Source organism: Amphiura filiformis, chromosome 9, assembly GCF_039555335.1.
Source record: "Amphiura filiformis chromosome 9, Afil_fr2py, whole genome shotgun sequence".
In the NCBI taxonomy this organism is placed as follows: domain Eukaryota; kingdom Metazoa; phylum Echinodermata; class Ophiuroidea; order Amphilepidida; family Amphiuridae; genus Amphiura; species Amphiura filiformis.
This window is the reverse complement of record NC_092636.1, coordinates 11309536-11329358: the sequence shown is the minus strand read 5'-3', so window position 1 is coordinate 11329358 and position 19823 is coordinate 11309536. Positions and strand designations below refer to the sequence as shown.

Below are 19823 nucleotides of genomic sequence, written 5' to 3'. Positions count from 1 at the left end.
ATGATCCAAATTTGTAAAAACCTTAAAATAGAGAACAGTTATTACAAATATTATTTTATCATATTTGTGAAAATATAACAAAATTAAAATCTGACAGAAAACTATTATATAAGGGGGTACTACACCCCTACCCAATGTTGTGCCTATTTTTGCATTTTTTCTCAAAAATTATAGCGCATTGGGGACAAGTAAGATATGTATATTATAGGGGCAAGGACTACAACTACTGCACTGGAAATTTTATTTCAACAGAGACAACAGTTGTGGAGTTACAGTCGAAAATGAGGGAAAACCAATATTTGATCAATAAATCAATAACTACTTGCCTTGAGTTGCTATATTTTCATTGCAGTAGTTGTAGTCCTTGCCCCTATAATATACATATCTTACTTGTCCCCAATGCGCTATAATTTTTGAGAAAAATGCAAAAATAGGCACAGAATTGGCCAGGGGTGTAGTACCCCCTTAAGGGTTTCAGACAAAGTTGGTCATCTTACCAAATTGTAATCAGGGAAAGAGATATACACTGCTATCACTCTTCCTTGAAGGATATCCTGGACCACCCTGAAGTTTTTCAAGAATTTGGCTTTGACCTCATCTGCATACTGCTCACAAGGTTCTGCCAAGACGTATTGGCAGTTTCCATTATAGTCGTATTTGACACCGTCAAACGTAATAATGTGTGGATCTCCGTATGCGGTGCAATACGCAACACCTGTGAAAAGCAAATGGAACAGTCAATGGAACATGCTTATCATGCAGTGTTAGTAATAAGCCATCTTTGGTCTGAAAATCTAGGGCCCTCAGCAATTTTTACAGACCTGAAGGCACATTTTGAAATTGACACATTAATGTTTAAGAGTTCAATTAAAGAATTTCAGGTTGGTCTTAACCCTGGAATTATGGAAACTCTTTTGGCCTCATAACTGCTTAATTAGCAGTCAAGTTAGCTCAATCGATAAGGCGTTCGACTATGGTGCGAGAGGTTGCGGGTTCGAACCCTGGCGGTGCCTATAGACCTTTTTCCCTCTATCCCACAATGCACTATTCCAGGGGGGTATGACGTAGTTCATCAACCTCATAGATCGTGTGCACCCGATGGTCTTTGCCAGGCCTTTGCAATTATTTTGTCTTAATATGGGCATACTGATTCCATATATGCGGATTATCGTAAAGGCCATCGATGTTACTAATTATGCAATTATTGAATACACGAGTGATGCAGTTACGGAGCGATGCAGAACATCTGTGTAAGAGATTGTGTTTACATTTTATTTTCATCTCCGAAAAAAAGTGAAACGGACGCCGACAAAATATCACGGCGTGTCCCGTCATTAGTTTATCACCATTAAGTCTATAAAATGTATACAAAGTTAGGATTCAATAGCAGGAAACTTTTTTGGGTGAGGACACCATGTCCATAAGGCATAAAAATGTTGTTTTTTGCCCCCGAAAGGTATTAGTGATCGCGGCGCCATTATCGTGATTATCGGGATTCCTTTTTGTGATGAAGGCACCAGCCGAAATGTCCGTATTCAGAATGTAATGAACTTAACTCTGTACTCCCCCGGGGAGATGATGTAGTTTGCGACACTCATACCCCCCTGGAATAGTGCATGATGGGAAAGAGGGAAAAAGGTCTATACACTCACATGGAAAAATTAAGTTAGCTTGAAATTCCCTTGGACAAGGAACTCACTGCTAATTTGTCTTGTTGTAACCCGTATGAAACTCGGGGAGCTGATCCTGGTTGCAATGGTTATTTGTGGAATGTCTAGGGTGTGCGCTCTTGAAGCAGCAAAGTCCCTGAATTGTTGTTTTGGATTGTGGAATGATGTGGGGCCGTTTTTTTTAATTGTTGGTCTAAAGTAAAAAAGAGTATACTTAATTTAGAATGGTAAAAACTTGACAAATCCATCTGTGAGGTCAAATTTAGGCAAAAATACTCAAAAACCCGGATCAACTTCACCAAAAAATGGGTTGAAATTATCGTTCTAAAAATGACTTCTAATAAACGCCCCCTTTTGGAAAATGCAACGCCCCCTAGGGGCGACTATTTGAGGGAATATGGTATGTGATAAATAATGAATGTTAAATAATGAATAATGAAAGAGTCACCACATCACTCTGCAAAAAATATGTGATGCCATGGGGAAACTCAAACCAACTTTAATTAGCCTAATATAAAAGAACACTTACCATGATCACACGTAACACCATTGAATCCACACCTCACACCTGTATCCCAATTTGGTAAGCAGACACAGATAGCACTCCCATCACTACCCACCTCACATACACCACCATTACATGGGTTTGGTTGACATGGGTCATCTGTGCAATATGAATAAACACTGTCATTAAAACTGTCACCCAGACATGCAGCTGGACTCACATGGCTACAAACAAAACCCTTATTCTATACTAGTCATTAAATAAGATTGTTATAGGATTAAATATTGTAGATAAAAATGAATCCATTTATCTACCTAATTCATCTCCTATTCATAACCTTGGATTTTGATTTCCTCAGTATTTTTCCTCGGGAGCTTGCACTCCCTCAGAAAATTACCTTGGCCCAAAACAAACCCTCTGTATGAGCGTCTCTATCAAATGGCTTGTTAGTTGATTGATTCATGCACAAACAGATGTGGGTTATTTAGACAATACTAAGTGTGCGGTATCTCCAATCTGTTTTGAGGTCATTTGCGCGACCTCAGAGGGTTTGTTTTTGGCCAAGGTAATTTTCTGAGGGAGTGCAAGCTCCCGAGGAAAAATACTGAGAAATCAAAATCCAATTTTAACTTTATTGTAATTAATTTCCCCATTACGAATATCGAATAGCCAACCCGTGACCGAACAATTACAATGTGCTTAACCATGTAAAGTCAAATACAGCAATTGCTTTGTACGTAAATTATACATTCACATAGAATATGATTATGCGGAAGACAACATTGTGCGTAGTTCCATACCAAATCAAATGCCAAGGTCCACTGTTGTTTAGTAGTACCCGCACATCACATTTGTGTTTTGGCAAATAAATAATTTTGATTGGGTCACATGCTTTGCATATATTCATGAGCTATGAATATTAAGGTTGGTCTGAACCCTGGAATTATGGAAACTTTCGGGCCTCATAACTTCTAAATTGATGGTCTAAAGTATATAAAAGTATACATATTTAGAATGGCAATGACTTGATAAGTTCATCTGTGAGGTCAAATTTGGGCCAAAATGGCATTTTGGCCAAAAATCCCAAAAATAACGTTTTTTGGCCCACTTCTTTTTTGTGCATCGTAACAAAAAAATTCTTGGGACAAAATTTTTTTTTTATTAATTTTTAAAAACTATATCAAAATATCTAGGACCCGTTTTTTCATTTTTTTGAATTTCGACCAACTTTGAGAAATTTGCACAAAAAAATAAAAAAAAATGCTGATTTGATATTATAAAAAAGCCAGATTTTGGCCCAAATTTCAAATATTTTTGGTGAATTGGTCAAAAATGGCATTTTTGGCCCAAATTTGACCTCACAGATGAACTTATCAAGTCTTTGCCATTCTAAATATGTATACTTTTATATACTTTAGACCAACAATTTAGAAGTTATGAGGCCCGAAAGTTTCCATAATTCCAGGGTTCAGACCAACCTTAACAATGATCTCTACATGTAACATGGTATGGGATTATTCGGCACAATGACTTTCGTGTGCACCCATCCTAATGCGTCAGAACACGTACAGTTCATGTGGGCACAACTACCATTTGCTAATTTGAACCTTAGAAATTGGGCTGCAGGCCTCAGGATATTCCTCGGTTCCAAAGGCATATTATTTACATTTTTCATATGCCTGACATATAACTGATGCGCATACAGTTATTAACCTCTAATCCTGTAGGGGACACTCATATACCATTATGTGTTCCCTAGCAGAAATTCTATACAGCAAGAAGTGTATCAAAAGTGTATCAAAGTGTATTAAAACTGTATCAAACAGCAATTTAATACAGTTTTGATATACAAAGGGTGTATTGAAAATGTATCAACTGAAAATATAAGGTATCAAAACTGTATCAAATACCACCTAACTGTATCAAAAATGTATCAAAAGTGTATCGAATTTGAACTTAGTTAATTTTGGCCATGCTTGTGGTGTATCAAAAGTGTATCAAATTGAACTTTGCAGTTTTTCAGTGTATGTAAAGTGTATCAAAGTGAACTTTTTGGTGCTAGATGTATATCAAAAGTGTAGCAAATTGGACTTAGTCAAATTCTGGCTGCATACAGTGTATCAAAAGTGTATTAAATTGGACTTTGCCTGTTTTTTAGTGTATGTAAAGTGTATCAAATTGAACTTAGTTAATTTTTGGTGGCTAGAGGTATATCAAAAGTGTATCAAATTGGACTTGGTCAAATTCTGGCTGCCTATAGTGTATCAAAAGCGTATTAAATTGGACTTAGTTTATTTTGGGTGGCTAGAGGTATATCAAAAGTGTATCAAATTGAGCTTTCATAAACTGACCTTTTGTAGTGTATCAAAACTGTATCAATAACTGATCACATGTCTAGATAATGACTCATCATTTTCAAATTTGCCCATGTGGCATGTATGCAGTTAACACCAGGATTTGCATTTGGAAATGTACTGTATTTTAGAGCAAATTATGGTGTTTTATTTATCATGATGAAGATACAAACATGCTTGTAGACTGCACATTAGGTTACAATGTAGTTGTAATCAGGGACTGTGATTGAGGAAATATCTGACTTTGTTCTGATAAGGTAAGCTTACTATATATATTATATATAGGGCCTCAATGTATATGTATTAAGCATGAATATAGCACATGCCTGTATAGTAGATGTTATTGGTAGCCTTTTTGTCTCTTTATTGAGGGTAACAACTTCAGTGACAAGCACTGCATTCCAAGCAGGCCCTCTGATGTATGTATGTTCCATTTTGGTTGGGTTTTGCTTCTTTTTTGCAAGACTTTCTCACACATTTATCCTATTGCGTTGTAATTTTGAACGTTGATAGAGAAAAGTGCATTGAGCTGCTCCGTGATGGGGGAAAGTGCTAGAGGTCAGCATTAGCAGTAGAGGGCAGTGTTGAATTTGAGCTTGATTATTGAGCTTGATTAGACTAATTTCAAAATTTGACCTTTGACCCCTTCACTTTGGGGTCATTAATGTTTGCAAATATGTTTAGATCATGTAAGGATAATTGTTGAATTTGAGCTTGATTGGACCAATTTTGAAATTTGAAAAACTGTATCAAAGGTGTATAAAAAACTGTATCAAAAGTGTATAAAAACTGTATCAAAAGTGTATAAAAAACTGTATCAAAAGTGTATCAAAAGTGTATCAAAAAAAACAAAAGTGTATAAAAAACTATCAAAAGTGTATCAAAACTATATCAAAAGTGTATCAAATGGCATGTATCAAAATAGGGCGGTCCCGCTGGCCAGCATTAGAATTGGAACGCTGATTTGATACAGTGACATATTTGATACACTTTTGATATAATTATGTATAAAATGTGTATAAAATGAAAGGATAAGAATTTCAATGTTAATTTGATACAGTTTAAATTGGAACCCTGATTTGATACAGTAACATATTCAATACACTTTTGATATAAATTATGTATGAAATATGTATGAAATGAAAGGATAAAAATTTGAATGTTAATTTGATACAGTTTAAATTGGAACGCTGATTTGATACAGTTACATATTTCATACACTTTTGATATAATTATGTATGAAATATGTATGAAATGAAAGGATAAAAATTTGAACGCAAATTTGATACAGTTTAAATTGGAACCCTCATTTGATACAGTAACATATTCGATACACTTTTGATATAAATTATGTATGAAATGTGTATGAAATGAAAGGATATAAATTTGAACGCAAATTTGATACAGTTTAAATTGGAACCCTCATTTGATACAGTAACATATTCGATACACTTTTGATATAAATTATGTATGAAATGTGTATGAAATGAAAGGATAAAAATTTCAACGAAAATTTGATACAGTTTAAATTGGAACCCTCATTTGATACGGTAACATATTCGATACACCTTTGATATAAATTATGTATGAAATGTGTATGAAATGAAAGGATAAAAATTTCAATGCTAATTTGATACAGTTTAAATTGGAACCCTCATTTGATACAGTAACATATTCGATACATTTTTGATATAAATGATGTATGAAATGTGTATGAAATGAAAGGATAAAAATTTGAACGCTAATTTGATACAGTTTAAATTGGAACCCTCATTTGATACAGTAACATATTCGATACACTTTTGATATAAATTATGTATGAAATGTGTATGAAATGAAAGGATAAAAATTTGAATGTTAATTTGATACAGTTTAAATTGGAACCCTGATTTGATACAGTAACATATTCAATACACTTTTGATATAAATTATGTATGAAATATGTATGAAATGAAAGGATAAAAATTTGAATGTTAATTTGATACAGTTTAAATTGGAACGCTGATTTGATACAGTTACATATTTCATACACTTTTGATATAATTATGTATGAAATATGTATGAAATGAAAGGATACAAATTTGAACGCAAATTTGATAAAGTTTAAATTGGAACCCTCATTTGATACAGTAACATATTCAATACACTTTTGATATAAATTATGTATGAAATGTGTATGAAATGAAAGGATAAAAATTTCAACGAAAATTTGATACAGTTTAAATTGGAACCCTCATTTGATACAGTAACATATTCGATACACTTTTGATATAAATTATGTATGAAATGTGTATGAAATGAAAGGATAAAAATTTCAATGCTAATTTGATAGTTTAAATTGGAACCCTCATTTGATACAGTAACATATTCGATACACTTTTGATATAAATGATGTATGAAATGTGTATGAAATGAAAGGATAAAAATTTGAACGCTAATTTGATAGTTTAAATTGGAACCCTCATTTGATACAGTAACATATTCGATACACTTTTGATATAAATTATGTATGAAATGTGTATGAAATGAAAGGATAAAATTTGAACGCTAATTTGATACAGTTTAAATTGGAACCCTGATTTGATACAGTTACTTATTTGATACACTTTTGATATAAATTATGTATGAAATGTGTATGAAATGAAAGGATACAAATTTGAACATAAATTTGATACAGTTTAAATTGGAACCCTCATTTGATACAGTAACATATTCAATACACTTTTGATATAAATTATGTATGAAATGTGTATGAAATGAAAGGATAAAAATTTCAACGAAAATTTGATACAGTTTAAATTGGAACCCTCATTTGATACAGTAAGTAACATATTCGATACACTTTTGATATAAATTATGTATGAAATGTGTATGAAATGAAAGGATAAAAATTTCAATGCTAATTTGATACAGTTTAAATTGGAACCCTCATTTGATACAGTAACATATTCGATACACTTTTGATATAAATGATGTATGAAATGTGTATGAAATGAAAGGATAAAAATTTGAACGCTAATTTGATAGTTTAAATTGGAACCCTCATTTGATACAGTAACATATTCGATACACTTTTGATATAAATTATGTATGAAATGTGTATGAAATGAAAGGATAAAAATTTGAACGCTAATTTGATACAGTTTAAATTGGAACCCTGATTTGATACAGTTACTTATTTGATACACTTTTGATATAATTATGTATCAAATATGTATGAAATGAAAGGATACATTTCTTTTGATACTTTTTTGATACATTATCTTGGCATTTGATACACTTTTGATATGTATAAAATGTGTATGCAATGTTAATTTGATACAGTTTTGATACATAAAAGTGTATGAAATGAGGGTTCCAATTCAAAGCCTTTTATTTCATACATTTTTCATACATATCAAAAGTGGTGTATCAAAAGTGTATCAAATTTCAGCCAGGGTTGTCATCCTCAAGCAGCCCCTCAGATTCCCAACCCTTAACACCGACCTTCATTGAGTGAAAAAAATTAACCCTTATCACTGACTTTGGAGCAAAATAGGAACTCTTTTCACTGATCAACTCAAAATATACAACCTTTACACTGATACAATAAAGTAGGCGTAACATTTGGGCTCCCCTCCGGGCTTTAATATTTTTTGCTGTGTATGTAAAATACCAGTTGGAAAACTGCTTCCGGCAAAATCACTACCCTTAATGCTGACTTGTAGGCCTAAGTGGCTAAATAGGCTACCCTTTTTGACAAAAATCTTAAAATTGATACCCTTGCGGCCCGCACGGGCCGTGCTACAAGCTGAAAACCCTACCCTTTTCGGCGTTTTTCTGTTCAAGGATGACATCAAGTTTGATTTGAGTGGCCCCCTGTCTCTAATTATTGTCTACCTACCTGTACAACCATCACCAATGAGAACAGTTCCATCCAGGCAGACACACTCATATGCACCGTCAATTAACGTACACATAGAGGTGGCATCATCACAAGTCACATCTTCACACTTAAACACTCCTCCCTCCACACATCTGCATCTCTGAGTGCAATCATTTATCAAAACATTGGAACCAACCTGTAGAAAGTCAATCAATCAATCAATCAATCAATCAATCAATCAATCAATCAATCAATAAATAAGCTGTTGAAAATTTTAGGAAATGATTACTCACTGAAAATTGTAGGAAATGATTACTCACCACAACAACAATAAAAAACATAAACATTCAACAATTACAATGACATGAAATAAAAAAGTACAACATTTGAATATACCGTATTGTCTCTAATTATAAAAACGCCCCGGGTGTTGCATTTTTCCAAACGGGGGCAAATTTTCAACAATAAAACATAGGCAAACTCCATACGTAAGCTTATAAATGTATCTGGAAATAACGAAATATCGCCACGTGACCTCTGGTTGTACTTCCTGTACTTAAACTTCAGGGTTGTAATGCTATTTTTGGCTATCTAATCACAATCAGTAAGCTTATTTACTTGAGGAAGCATGAGCATTTCTGCATTTTTAAAGAATTTTGGTTGAACCTCTGCAACATTGTCATCTCCCAGGTAAAATAAGAATAAAGAATTTTCTCTGTAATCATTTCTCAAAATAAAATCAACCAAAAGTGTTTCTATGATAACTCCAATGGGCTACACCCCTATGGAAGACATGACCTTAATCTTCCACACAGGGGTGTAGATTTCAAATCGAGCCACTTTTTCAAGTCCACAGGGGGGTGGATGGATTTTATCTGGAATAGCCCAATAATAAGTAGTCTACTTACCGGATAATATACATCATCTACCAGACATCCACACTGTTCTCTTTTCACACATTTCTTTTGTCCATTTTCGTCATAATCAATGACCAGTCCCTCAGGGCAGACGCATGCTTCAATGCATGGATATATCTTGCAAGGTGGTATGGCTTGGTCACTCAGGATTTCTGGGCAAGTTTTCGGGCAGTCTTTCAAACAGGGCTCATAAATGAAGCCTTCACCGCAAGCTATGTGGAGAAAAAACACATCATATTAGTTATCTCTTTACTATCTTTACCTTTAAGATCTTCGGTAACGGGAATTTGGTGAATAATATGAGAGACACATGCATAATTAATAAAGCACATATAGCATTCACTTACTTGCTGGTATATCAATCAGCATCAATCAGAAGTCACTGTGTCTTTAGTGTCAAATTGGGCTATTCCATTTAAAATCCACACTACCCCTGTGGAAGATTTTGGAAATATCTGCCACAGAGGGAGTATGAATATCAAATGGAATTAACATGTTAGCAGCTTTGTTTGAAACATGCTCTACCTCAATCGAAGATTCAGGTTGAATCTTTCTCAGAGGGTGTATGAAATTCAAATGGAGCTGCCTAATATGCTCATTCCATTTAAATTCATACTCCCCTGTGGCAGATATTTCCAAAATCTTCCACAGGGGAGGCCCGGTAGTATGGAATAGCCCATTGCTACCAGATGAACTCAAGTCAACTTGTGACCATCACAAATGACAGTCATAATGACATTCAGCATTTCTGTGTATGGTCACTGAGGACGTCAACACGTTGAGGCAGCTCTTTCACTTGTGCATCTCAGCGGCATCTTTAAGCATGTACGCGTGTATGCTACTGCTTTGAGTGAACACTAGCGATTTGAAGATGCGCCCAATGAAATGGGCACTGACATTACTGCCACATTAGGGTAAAAAATTGTATCGCAAGACGTAAATTTGCAGTTGAATTTGAGAATTGCTACTAACATTTTATTACTATAGAAAAATTATTCAATTTGTGTACATCATGGAAGATACTCTTTGCGTGGCTGTGCCTAGTTATTGTACGCAGATAATCTTGCTAATCTGGACGAGTAGAGTAGCGTTGTACGCTCGTGTATTAGCATGATTAGTCGCGGAGTAACAAGCGTAGTTGAATGTACCACGATGTGGTGTAAATACCCATAATAATAAATAATTTTTCTATAGTGATTTGTCTCTCCATCACCAGCGTTCGAAATAGAGCCGGTCAGCCGGCCATTGGCCTGTAACTTTTTGGCCTGGCCAGTAACTTTTCTGACTGGCATCTAGTTTCCGGCCCAGCTGGCCTGTAACTTTTTAAGGTCAAGCCCGGCTGGCCTGTAACTTTTTGAGGCATATTTCGAACACTGTCCATCACTACAACTGCACACGATAATGGACATCACTGTATACTTACGACAAAGTTCTTCATTTCTCCACGGTCCTACTTCTACAAATGATGCCTTGCATAGTTTGGCATATTCTCCTATGGAGTCACAACATGGACCATCCAACTTAGGGTACGCAGCGCAGAAATCATGCAGACATGCGCTGTAGTATGGCGAGACATCAATGATATCATGACATTTCGCAAAAGGTCCTGAAGAAGAACAGAATAGAGAATTGGTTTTAGATGTTAAAAAAATGATAAGTTTATTCTATAAATGATATCAATTTGCTAACATATCATACATGATTGTGTTGTATACAATGGGTTATTCCAGTTGAAATCCACACTACCCCTGTGGAAGATTTTGGAAATATCTCCCACAGGAGAGTATGTTTTTCAAATGTAACTGGTCAGGGTTAATAATTTGAAACCCATACTCCCCCTGTATTATGGCTTTACCTATATCTTCCACAACTGGAGTGAGTACTTCAAATGGAAGTTACCCAATTGTCTATTATATTCAAAACTCAAACTCCCTCTGTGGATGAATTTAGCTAAATCTTCCACAGGGGGAGTGTGGATTTTAAATGGAGTAGCCCAATGGTTTAGCCAGTATCAGTTTCTTACCGGAAGTACTCAAAAGCACATTGCATTTCTTCCTGGCTTCATCTTGGCCCTCTTGGCTTATCTCTCCACATGGGTTATAATTGTCGCTTTCTGAAAATTCCTGGGATAGACAGGTGGGTGGAACACTCACCCAGCTGTCACCAAATGCTGCATAGCTGAAGGCCTGTGATAACAGTGGAAGATTAGATAATGAAGATCTTTAGGTTAAAGGCAGAGTGCCTGCCTGGGAGGGGACTCAAGATTGGTATGGGTAGGAGTGTGCAGCTGAGAATTTGAAAGTGGACCCATCAATATAATTATGTGACATGAGGAATGAGTCGGATGTCGCTAATATTGTTTTTTAAAAATTGGCAAAAACAGTGTTCAAATTCTTTTGTTTTATATTGTTTTCAGCCATTGATAAATTGCTCATAACTTGGTAACCAAATGTTCGATTTTGATGGGGTTTGCATCAAAATGTAGCATTCATAAATTGCCAGAATATGATGTAAAAAACTTCTAATTGAAAAGTGCCGACATGTGAGTCATTCCCCTTGATCATGTCACATATTAATTTTTCAAGAAATTTGGACCCATAGATATACCAAATCCAAAATTGAAACAAATTTTCTAGTTTTTGAGTTAATTCTAGTTTTTCCGATTTCACCCCCAAATTTTGGCTAAAGTGAGTGCAAAGTTGGGAAAAAATTGAGAAAATTGTGTGTCTTGTTCATTGGTTATATCGTTATGAATACGGCAGACTGCCGAATCCGGATTCGTCTTTTGGTAAATTTATTTTACGAATGCATTACATTTGAATTAGAGAACAAGGGATCAATGCTGTACATGATAGAGGGCAGCATATCATTTTTTTAACGGAGACCAGATGATAATAGCATAATAAATAATCAAAAGAGGGCGGCATACAAGGTTAGTTGACGGTGCATCACAGTACGGTCACCGACGGCAACCGTTAAAAAATCGATATGCTGCCCTCTAGAGATATAGCATTGATCCCTTGTTCTCGAATTCAAATGTAATGCATGTGTAAAATGAATTTACCAAAAGCCGAATCCGGATTCGGCCGTCTGCCGTATTCATAACGATATCACCAGGCCCCATCATAAACCAAAGTTGCCAGAGCAATATGACAATGAGAAATCACCCCTTACTCCACCCATCACTATCCCCACCACTACCCTTAAACCACCCCTCCCCAACCACAATCCATACCCGTCTTACTTCACCCTAGTGAAGGTTGATAACCTCTGGCCCAGATATCCCCTACCAAGTTTTGTCACTGAACCCAATACGGATCTCCAGATAATCCGTTCGCAAGGTTATTTTGCTCAATGCGCAAAAATTTAACAAATTAGCTAGTTAATTAGCATAACTTTCCTGAATATCTTATCAGGTCAAAAGCCTCTGGCCCTGCTGCCCCCATCCACGGTTGTTTGATGTGATCATTTATTAAGTTTTCTAACAAAACAACATTATAATGTTTAATTCTAGACCTGAATAATACCAACAGCTATTACACTAAGAAACTGTTTATACACATATATTTTGTAGCAAGTTTTAACATAGATTTTTGTTTTTATATCAAATTATTCACCTTTTTCTGCTTTTTTATGGTAATTTTAATTGTATAAATTGTACATTTGTGTATAAATTGACAGTGCTATTTACAATATATTTTAAATTTAAATTAGCCAAATAATATGAGTTATACCTTACATTTCATGATAAGAAGTTTTTTGAAAATTCCCTTGTCATTTGTTAGTCTGTTTGCTGATGTTCTAAAACCATTTTACAAGTGATCTACCCCTTGTAAAGATCCAAACAAGATTTTAGATAAATAGCGCCACCATTGTTCAACCTTTCTTAAAAATGACTCAGTTTTACATGCCATCAAACAAGCGTGCATCAAGTTTTGATCCATACAGATCTTTAGATGATCTGTTCACAAGGTTATTTGGCTGAATACAGGGTTAAATTAGATTCAGAACCTTTAGCCCTGGATAAATTGCTACAAAATTGCTGCATGCTCTCAAAATGTAAACACTAATCTGTTCACAAGGTTATTTGGAATCATTCATATCAATCAGGTCAAGAACTTCTGGCTATGCTAACCCCACCACCACCAAATTTTGTCATCATAGCCCTTACAGTTCTCAAGATAACTTGTTCATAAGCTGTTAGCACACCTGACACACTCACACCGGGCCCACACCATAGTGATCACTACACTCGGTTTCAGAGAAGCACGGCAGTGACGCGAGCACTCTGTTAATGAGCGACATACGCTGAGCTTTGTGTTTCCTTCAAGGGCACCAATATGCGGCGACCAACGTTTTGAAGCATAATCGGCCAATCAGATTATCGGTCTGTTGCCATGCTGCCATGATGATTGTCAGATGCATGATTGATTCAGCCAATCAGAACCCCACTTCCGTGTTTACGCTCTGCATGCTCTCAAAATGTAAACAACTGCAGTTTTTCTCTGCTAAAAACTGTAGGTCTCCCACTACTCCCCATTCCAGATAAATACAGCACTATAATTTTTTGGGATTAAAAAAATATGATGAAGTTCTGCAAAATAAAACATAGCTAAATCCTAATCCTTTAGTTAGTCCTAACTGGCAATAAAAGTAAAATTTTAATATTTGGCCAATTTTTTGAAAAAGAGCCAAAAACATGCATTTTGGCATGTTTTCTGACAATCGAATCATTAAAAATCAAAGACTTGTAACAAGTCTAAGCATTCAAAATCTAGAGTAGATGTGCCATATGGAAGAACAGGGGAATTAAATTTTCCCCTGAATATGGACCCAGTATAAAGAAGAAATAAACAAACAAACAATGCTGCAATTTTGCTCTAAATCCCACTTTTTTGTATTACTATTTAAATAATTGGTTATAAAAATGAAACATGTCTTTTCCAAAAACTAGAATGCATAAACTGAAATTAGTCTTAGTACAAGGCTTTAGGCTTGATTGTCACAGCATACGAAAAACACCCTAAAAATGCATGTTTTTGGCCCTTAATTCCAAAAATTTGCCAAATATTAAAATTTTTCTTTTATTGCCAGTTAGGACTAACTAAAGGATTAGGATTTAGCTATGTTTCATTTGACAAAACAGGATAATATTTTTTTATCCCAAAAATTAGTGCTGTATTTTTCTGGATAGGGAGTAGACAATAAAACACAACATCACCATAAACCATACACAGAATGTTCACGAACTTGAGAGTGTTCTGTATTGCTGTATCACTTACCTGTGCCCCTCCTGGTGTCTCTCGTTCATTGTTTACATCACCATCAAAGTTCCCCAATAAACCATGAACTTGATTCATATGCATATTGGAAATATACACACAAACTCCAGTGTTTCCATCCCATAGGACAATGAGACCAGCACTGGTCCAGACACCCTAGGAATAATATAATAATCACATATGTTAGTCAAATTCATCAAAATATATTTCTTACAAAACTGGAAAGAAAGGCAGAGCAAAGAGTCATAATCAAAAGAATGTGGGTTTGAGTCTTGGCACAGCCATGCTTTTCATTGTCCTATATTTTTGCAAACATGGGCATGTGTGGTCTAGCGGCAGAGCAAAGACTCATAATCAAAAGAATGTGGGTTTGAGTCTTGGCACAGCCATGCTTGTTGTTTTCTTGATGAGCATATCACTTAAACTTGATTGCTCCTCTCCACCAGGGGTGTACCAGGGCGGGGCTTTTCAAATTGTCCCCACAAAACCTGCTACTAAAATAACTGTATTGGGACAAATGCACGCAACATCTGGAAAATTTGCATTTTTAATGCTAAAAGAAGACACAAAAGCAGAAAGAAAAACAAAACAAACAAAAAACAAACAAAAAACACCCTAAAAATCAAGATTTCAGATAAGTTCTCTTCAATTTTGTTATAATTTTTGTTTCTTTATCAATTTTATTCCTTATCTTTGATAATTGATTTGAAATGAGGTACCATAGTATATAATATGGCTATAATGATATTATGTGATGAAGCTAAGTTCTGAATGAATCTTAATAACCATTGCCAAGCTCTCCTGGGGCCCTGCTCAAGTGTGGGTGGAGTCTGTGCTGAGTATCCTGCGGAATGAATCTGTGCTGAGTATCCTGCGGAATCAGTGCATTTTCCTCAGCCACCTGAGGCAGCACTTTTAAGGAAGGAAGGAAGTAATAAGGCAGGAAGGAGCGCAGCGATTGTCCATGCTGCTCAGAAATAAGCAGACAGTGCACAACGTTCAGCCTGGCGTAACAAACTTGAGTACTCAAAAAGACATGCAATAATATCTGCGACAAAGTATAAAGGCAGAGTGCCAAGCCAGACTGCAATTTTTAGATGCATGGCATGTGCAGGTTATAGGCAGTTACAAATTAAAGACATAAAAAACACAGCAAATTTCCAATATTTCACTTGTTGAATATATGCGTCTGATTGCACGGAGGATGAACTGCTACAAAAGATCAATTTGTCCATATTAGTGAAGGACGCCATTTGGTATTTGATGATACGTGGAATAATTAGTAACTTGCCTAATTTGACCCAGATCAAGAAACAGATGACAAATAGGGAATGTGATATAACATTGTCAAAGACTAAGTCCTCAAAACCAGGGGTCTAAAGAGACATGAACGAGTCGCTCACACATGAAATCAAACATCTTGTTGAGAAGGGGATACTTGGGGAAGGGAATCAAACTGTGGATGTGAAGGTCACTGGAGATGGCTCCATAGTAGGCCTATGGCATTATGTCAATGCCACATGTACGATAATAAATGATGAAATGAATGCCTCATCTTCACACACACATCATCCTATTGCAGTCCTCTGTGCTGAAGTAAAGTATGATTGACTCAAAGAGCATTTTGCGGACACTGTGCAAGATGTTTCTTCATTCACCCATTGAAATATCATGAAAATATCCTAAGTATAGGATATTGTATCGCTAATACAGCCTAGTTGCACATGTCATGAGGTCTTGACATCCAACACATTTCGGATGTATATTTTCAAGCTCATTGTGCCTCATACAGTAGATCAAGATGCAAAGCTGATCAAATAACAAACCTAACTCTGGACCTTAAGCTCCAAAGTTAATCTTCCTGGGTTCGTAAAATTTCCATCACTAAAGAATGCGAAAATATCCATTCCCTGAAAGTACCATATGGGGTAAAATCAAACCTAACAGGTTTTAAAAAATCTTGAGAATGAAACTGATAACTATTGGAAATCTGTTGTTGAGCCAGGGGGATATCCCTAAGCTGTTGGAAAAATGTGAAACTGATTTAACCTGGAAATCTTTGATATATTCTTTACCCAAAGGTGTGTTAAAATTTGCTATTAACTTCTCCATAGATATACCCTACTTTCCTTTACAAATTTAAAACGCTGGGGCAAAAGACTTTTTGACACTTGTCCTCTCTGTAAGGGTAAGGGTACCTTACTACGCATACTCAATAATTGTCAAAATATGCTTGACAGATAATTATGGAGACATAATAATGTTATACAAGTCTATGCCAACATTGAAAACAATACCATTGGTGGCGGTACAATACCACTCCACACCCCAAATAATTGCCACAGCCCAAAACCAGACATTGTTTTGGCCTACAGACAAACGAGTGGTTCTCTTTTAACTGTCGGTGCTGTTTGAGACTAACATAGGTAAAGCAAATTCTATCAAATATGATCGGTACACCTCCCTCGTTTCCGACGCCGGGTATGATATATTTATTGTTTATTGCCATCGAAGTTGGCTCTAGAGGCTTGATCGACACTGACAACAAAAATAGGCTGACTCGTTTGTCAAAACAACTTAACACCCCCAAAAATTCAAAGACCAAATTACCAAGTCTGTTCTCATGTCATCTTATTCAATCTTCAACTTGAAACATGAGCAAATGTGGAATGTCCAAGAAGTCATATAACTTTTTCTTCCCGCCATGATGTATTTCCTCATGTGTATTTGCTGTTTGTAATTGTGTTTACCCTTGCCTGAGATCTGTATGGATCTCAGTTGATCTTGGGGTTATATGTTTTCTTCTTTTGGTTAATAAAGATGATTAAATAAAATAAAAAAATATATTGTGGGATGTCAACAATACTTACTATGTTCTCTCCATCAAAGTAGACATGAAGTGTGTTGCCAGCTCCGTCATTAAATAAATATGGAGCATATTGATTGACACCATTCACTCGAAGTCTGCAGTTTGGAAGGAGGCAAATTTCCTGTAAGACAATAATTATTACGATACATCAAAAGTATGTCTAAAACAAATCTTGAAAAAATAATGATACATACTGAACAATAAAATAATATTGCACAAACAGAGTTTTTGGATGTCTGCTCATAGGTTAACATCATAGAAACAGGGAGCACATCCATGCCCCCACCATCAAAGTTAAACACCCCCCACAGAAACCCTCTAAATACATCCCAGTACCCCTCATCATAAGACTGTAATTTAGCACAGGGTCAGAGGTGCAGTGTGATAGGGGTATAGGGGGCATAAAACCAACCCCAGTAAAACTGAAAACTTGACAACATGACAAATATCATCAACCATACTCGGTACCCCCTCATTCACTCTCATGCCACCCCCCCCCCCCACCCCACCAGAGGACTCTTAGGATTCCTCCCTGTTTCAAAAGGGCTGCAGAAGTGCATTGGTTTTAAATGATATTGAAAAACAGATAAAGACAGCGGGTCTATGGTTGTTGTTGCTTGTAATTGTCATTCAAAATAGGTCTTGCATTTCGTTTTGTTCCATACACAGGTAAGCAACTGAAAATTTGTTAAATGGGCACTTCAAGATCCACAGCCTCATCCTCAACTTACTTTAAAAAGTTGAGTTTTTCATACCATCAAAATTAAACTTGAGAGTCATAAGGCAAAAAAAAAAAAATTGTTGTGTTGCCCTAAATTGGAAAAATGGAAAATTTGGGTAGGACGGTCAGATTTTTTTTTTTTTTTCTTTCTTTTTTTTTTTAAACCTTCAGTTTTAAAAATCCCCTCAAATATTAAATAATGCTTGTTCAATTAGGGGACATTTGTCAATGTTGACTTCTGGATACCTGTTAGACAACAATTAAAGACTAGTCTTACAATAAAATATTAATTTTAAGTGAAAAACATTGAGTTTTTGAACAAATCTGTAAAAATCATCATTCAAAAAAAAAAAAAAAAAAAATTGCGACCCTGATTTTTCAGGATTTAGGGTAGGACGGTTGAGGGCAACACAACAATTTTTTTTTTTGGCCTAATGCTTGTGTGTAAAAACTTCCTTGCAGGTTCTGTCATGTTTGACAAAGACATTGTTGTCCAATTTGTATTTTCTATCCATCGACAAATAGAAATAATTATGGGGCAATGCAATACGTGCAAATATGCGTAACTCACAAATTGAATGTCTGAATCAACTGAAATTTTGGAAATAAGCTTTTTTTGTGGATAGCTATTGAACCATGCCCTACAAAGAGGATGTTAAAATCACTAAATGCTCCTCCCTGAGCACTACCTGCCAATTTAACATTGCCTCTGATTGGTCAATTACATGATATCTTCACTTTCATCACCAATCAGAATGGAGCTTTGCAAATAATTCACCCCATTTTTTTTGTGTGGTGAAATTATTCTAACAATGTTGCTGATTGGTCCAATTGATAATGGAAACTTCTTTTTGGCCTATCAGCAGGTAGTTCTCATGGGGTTAAGCAATATTAAAACTCATCCATCTCATAAGGACAACAATAAACAAGTATTCAAGCAGTAGCATACCAGGCCAAATATCCGAATGGTAATCTTGATGGTGATAGACGCACTGGGATTATGAGTGTACTTCATATTGGTCTGTATGATGGTGAATTGAGGAGGAGAGTTATCATCTTCAAGAAGGATGTAGCTGCAGCCTCCCTGGAAGTTATAGTTCACCGCATCCATGGTCAGGTAATGGACGTCGCCGAATGCACTGCCATATGAAAAATCTGTTGTGTAGAAAATGTACAGAAATGTGTTATAAATAAGTTCTTCCTGTCTCTCATGTCACACTGATCTCAACACATGCACCTATCCCCACAAACATATGTGTAAACACAGAAGAACATGGATATACACATACCACAGGGTCCCGGACCCAGGGGCCACAATCTAAAGTGGGACCAAAATTGACGTGTGTGTGTGTGTGATTTCGACCAAATTGACCCCATATTTGACCATTTCAGCACTAATAGCACTTCTCACAAATTTTGTGTTTCAGCTTCAACCATATATGTGATGCGATCAAGCAAAATCAGTCGGAACTTGGAAATATTGATTTTGAGATATAGCCAAACAAAGGAAATATTTCCTTTTGTTTCCTCTTATTTTGGAAACTCTTCAATTGCTCATACCTTTGGAACTAGTTGTTCAATTTCAATGGGCTTTTCTGCAAGATCCAGCTTTGAAAATGCTTTTTACTATCCTATAGGAA

General features: G+C 35.7%; 1 protein-coding gene across 1 annotated transcript in view; it reads right to left on the bottom strand.

Moving 5' to 3' along the window:
* Positions 1-19823, bottom strand: part of LOC140159974 (zonadhesin-like) — a 48413-nt gene that overhangs the window by 13262 nt on the left and 15328 nt on the right. Inside the window, exons 13-21 of the mRNA XM_072183241.1 lie at positions 19133-19338; positions 17464-17583; positions 14594-14749; positions 11335-11497; positions 10735-10917; positions 9303-9523; positions 8413-8590; positions 2200-2334; positions 498-715 (exon numbers count right to left, since the gene is read on the bottom strand). Coding sequence (XP_072039342.1) covers positions 498-715; positions 2200-2334; positions 8413-8590; positions 9303-9523; positions 10735-10917; positions 11335-11497; positions 14594-14749; positions 17464-17583; positions 19133-19338 — 1580 coding nt within the window. The remainder of the gene's footprint in view (positions 1-497; positions 716-2199; positions 2335-8412; positions 8591-9302; positions 9524-10734; positions 10918-11334; positions 11498-14593; positions 14750-17463; positions 17584-19132; positions 19339-19823) is intronic.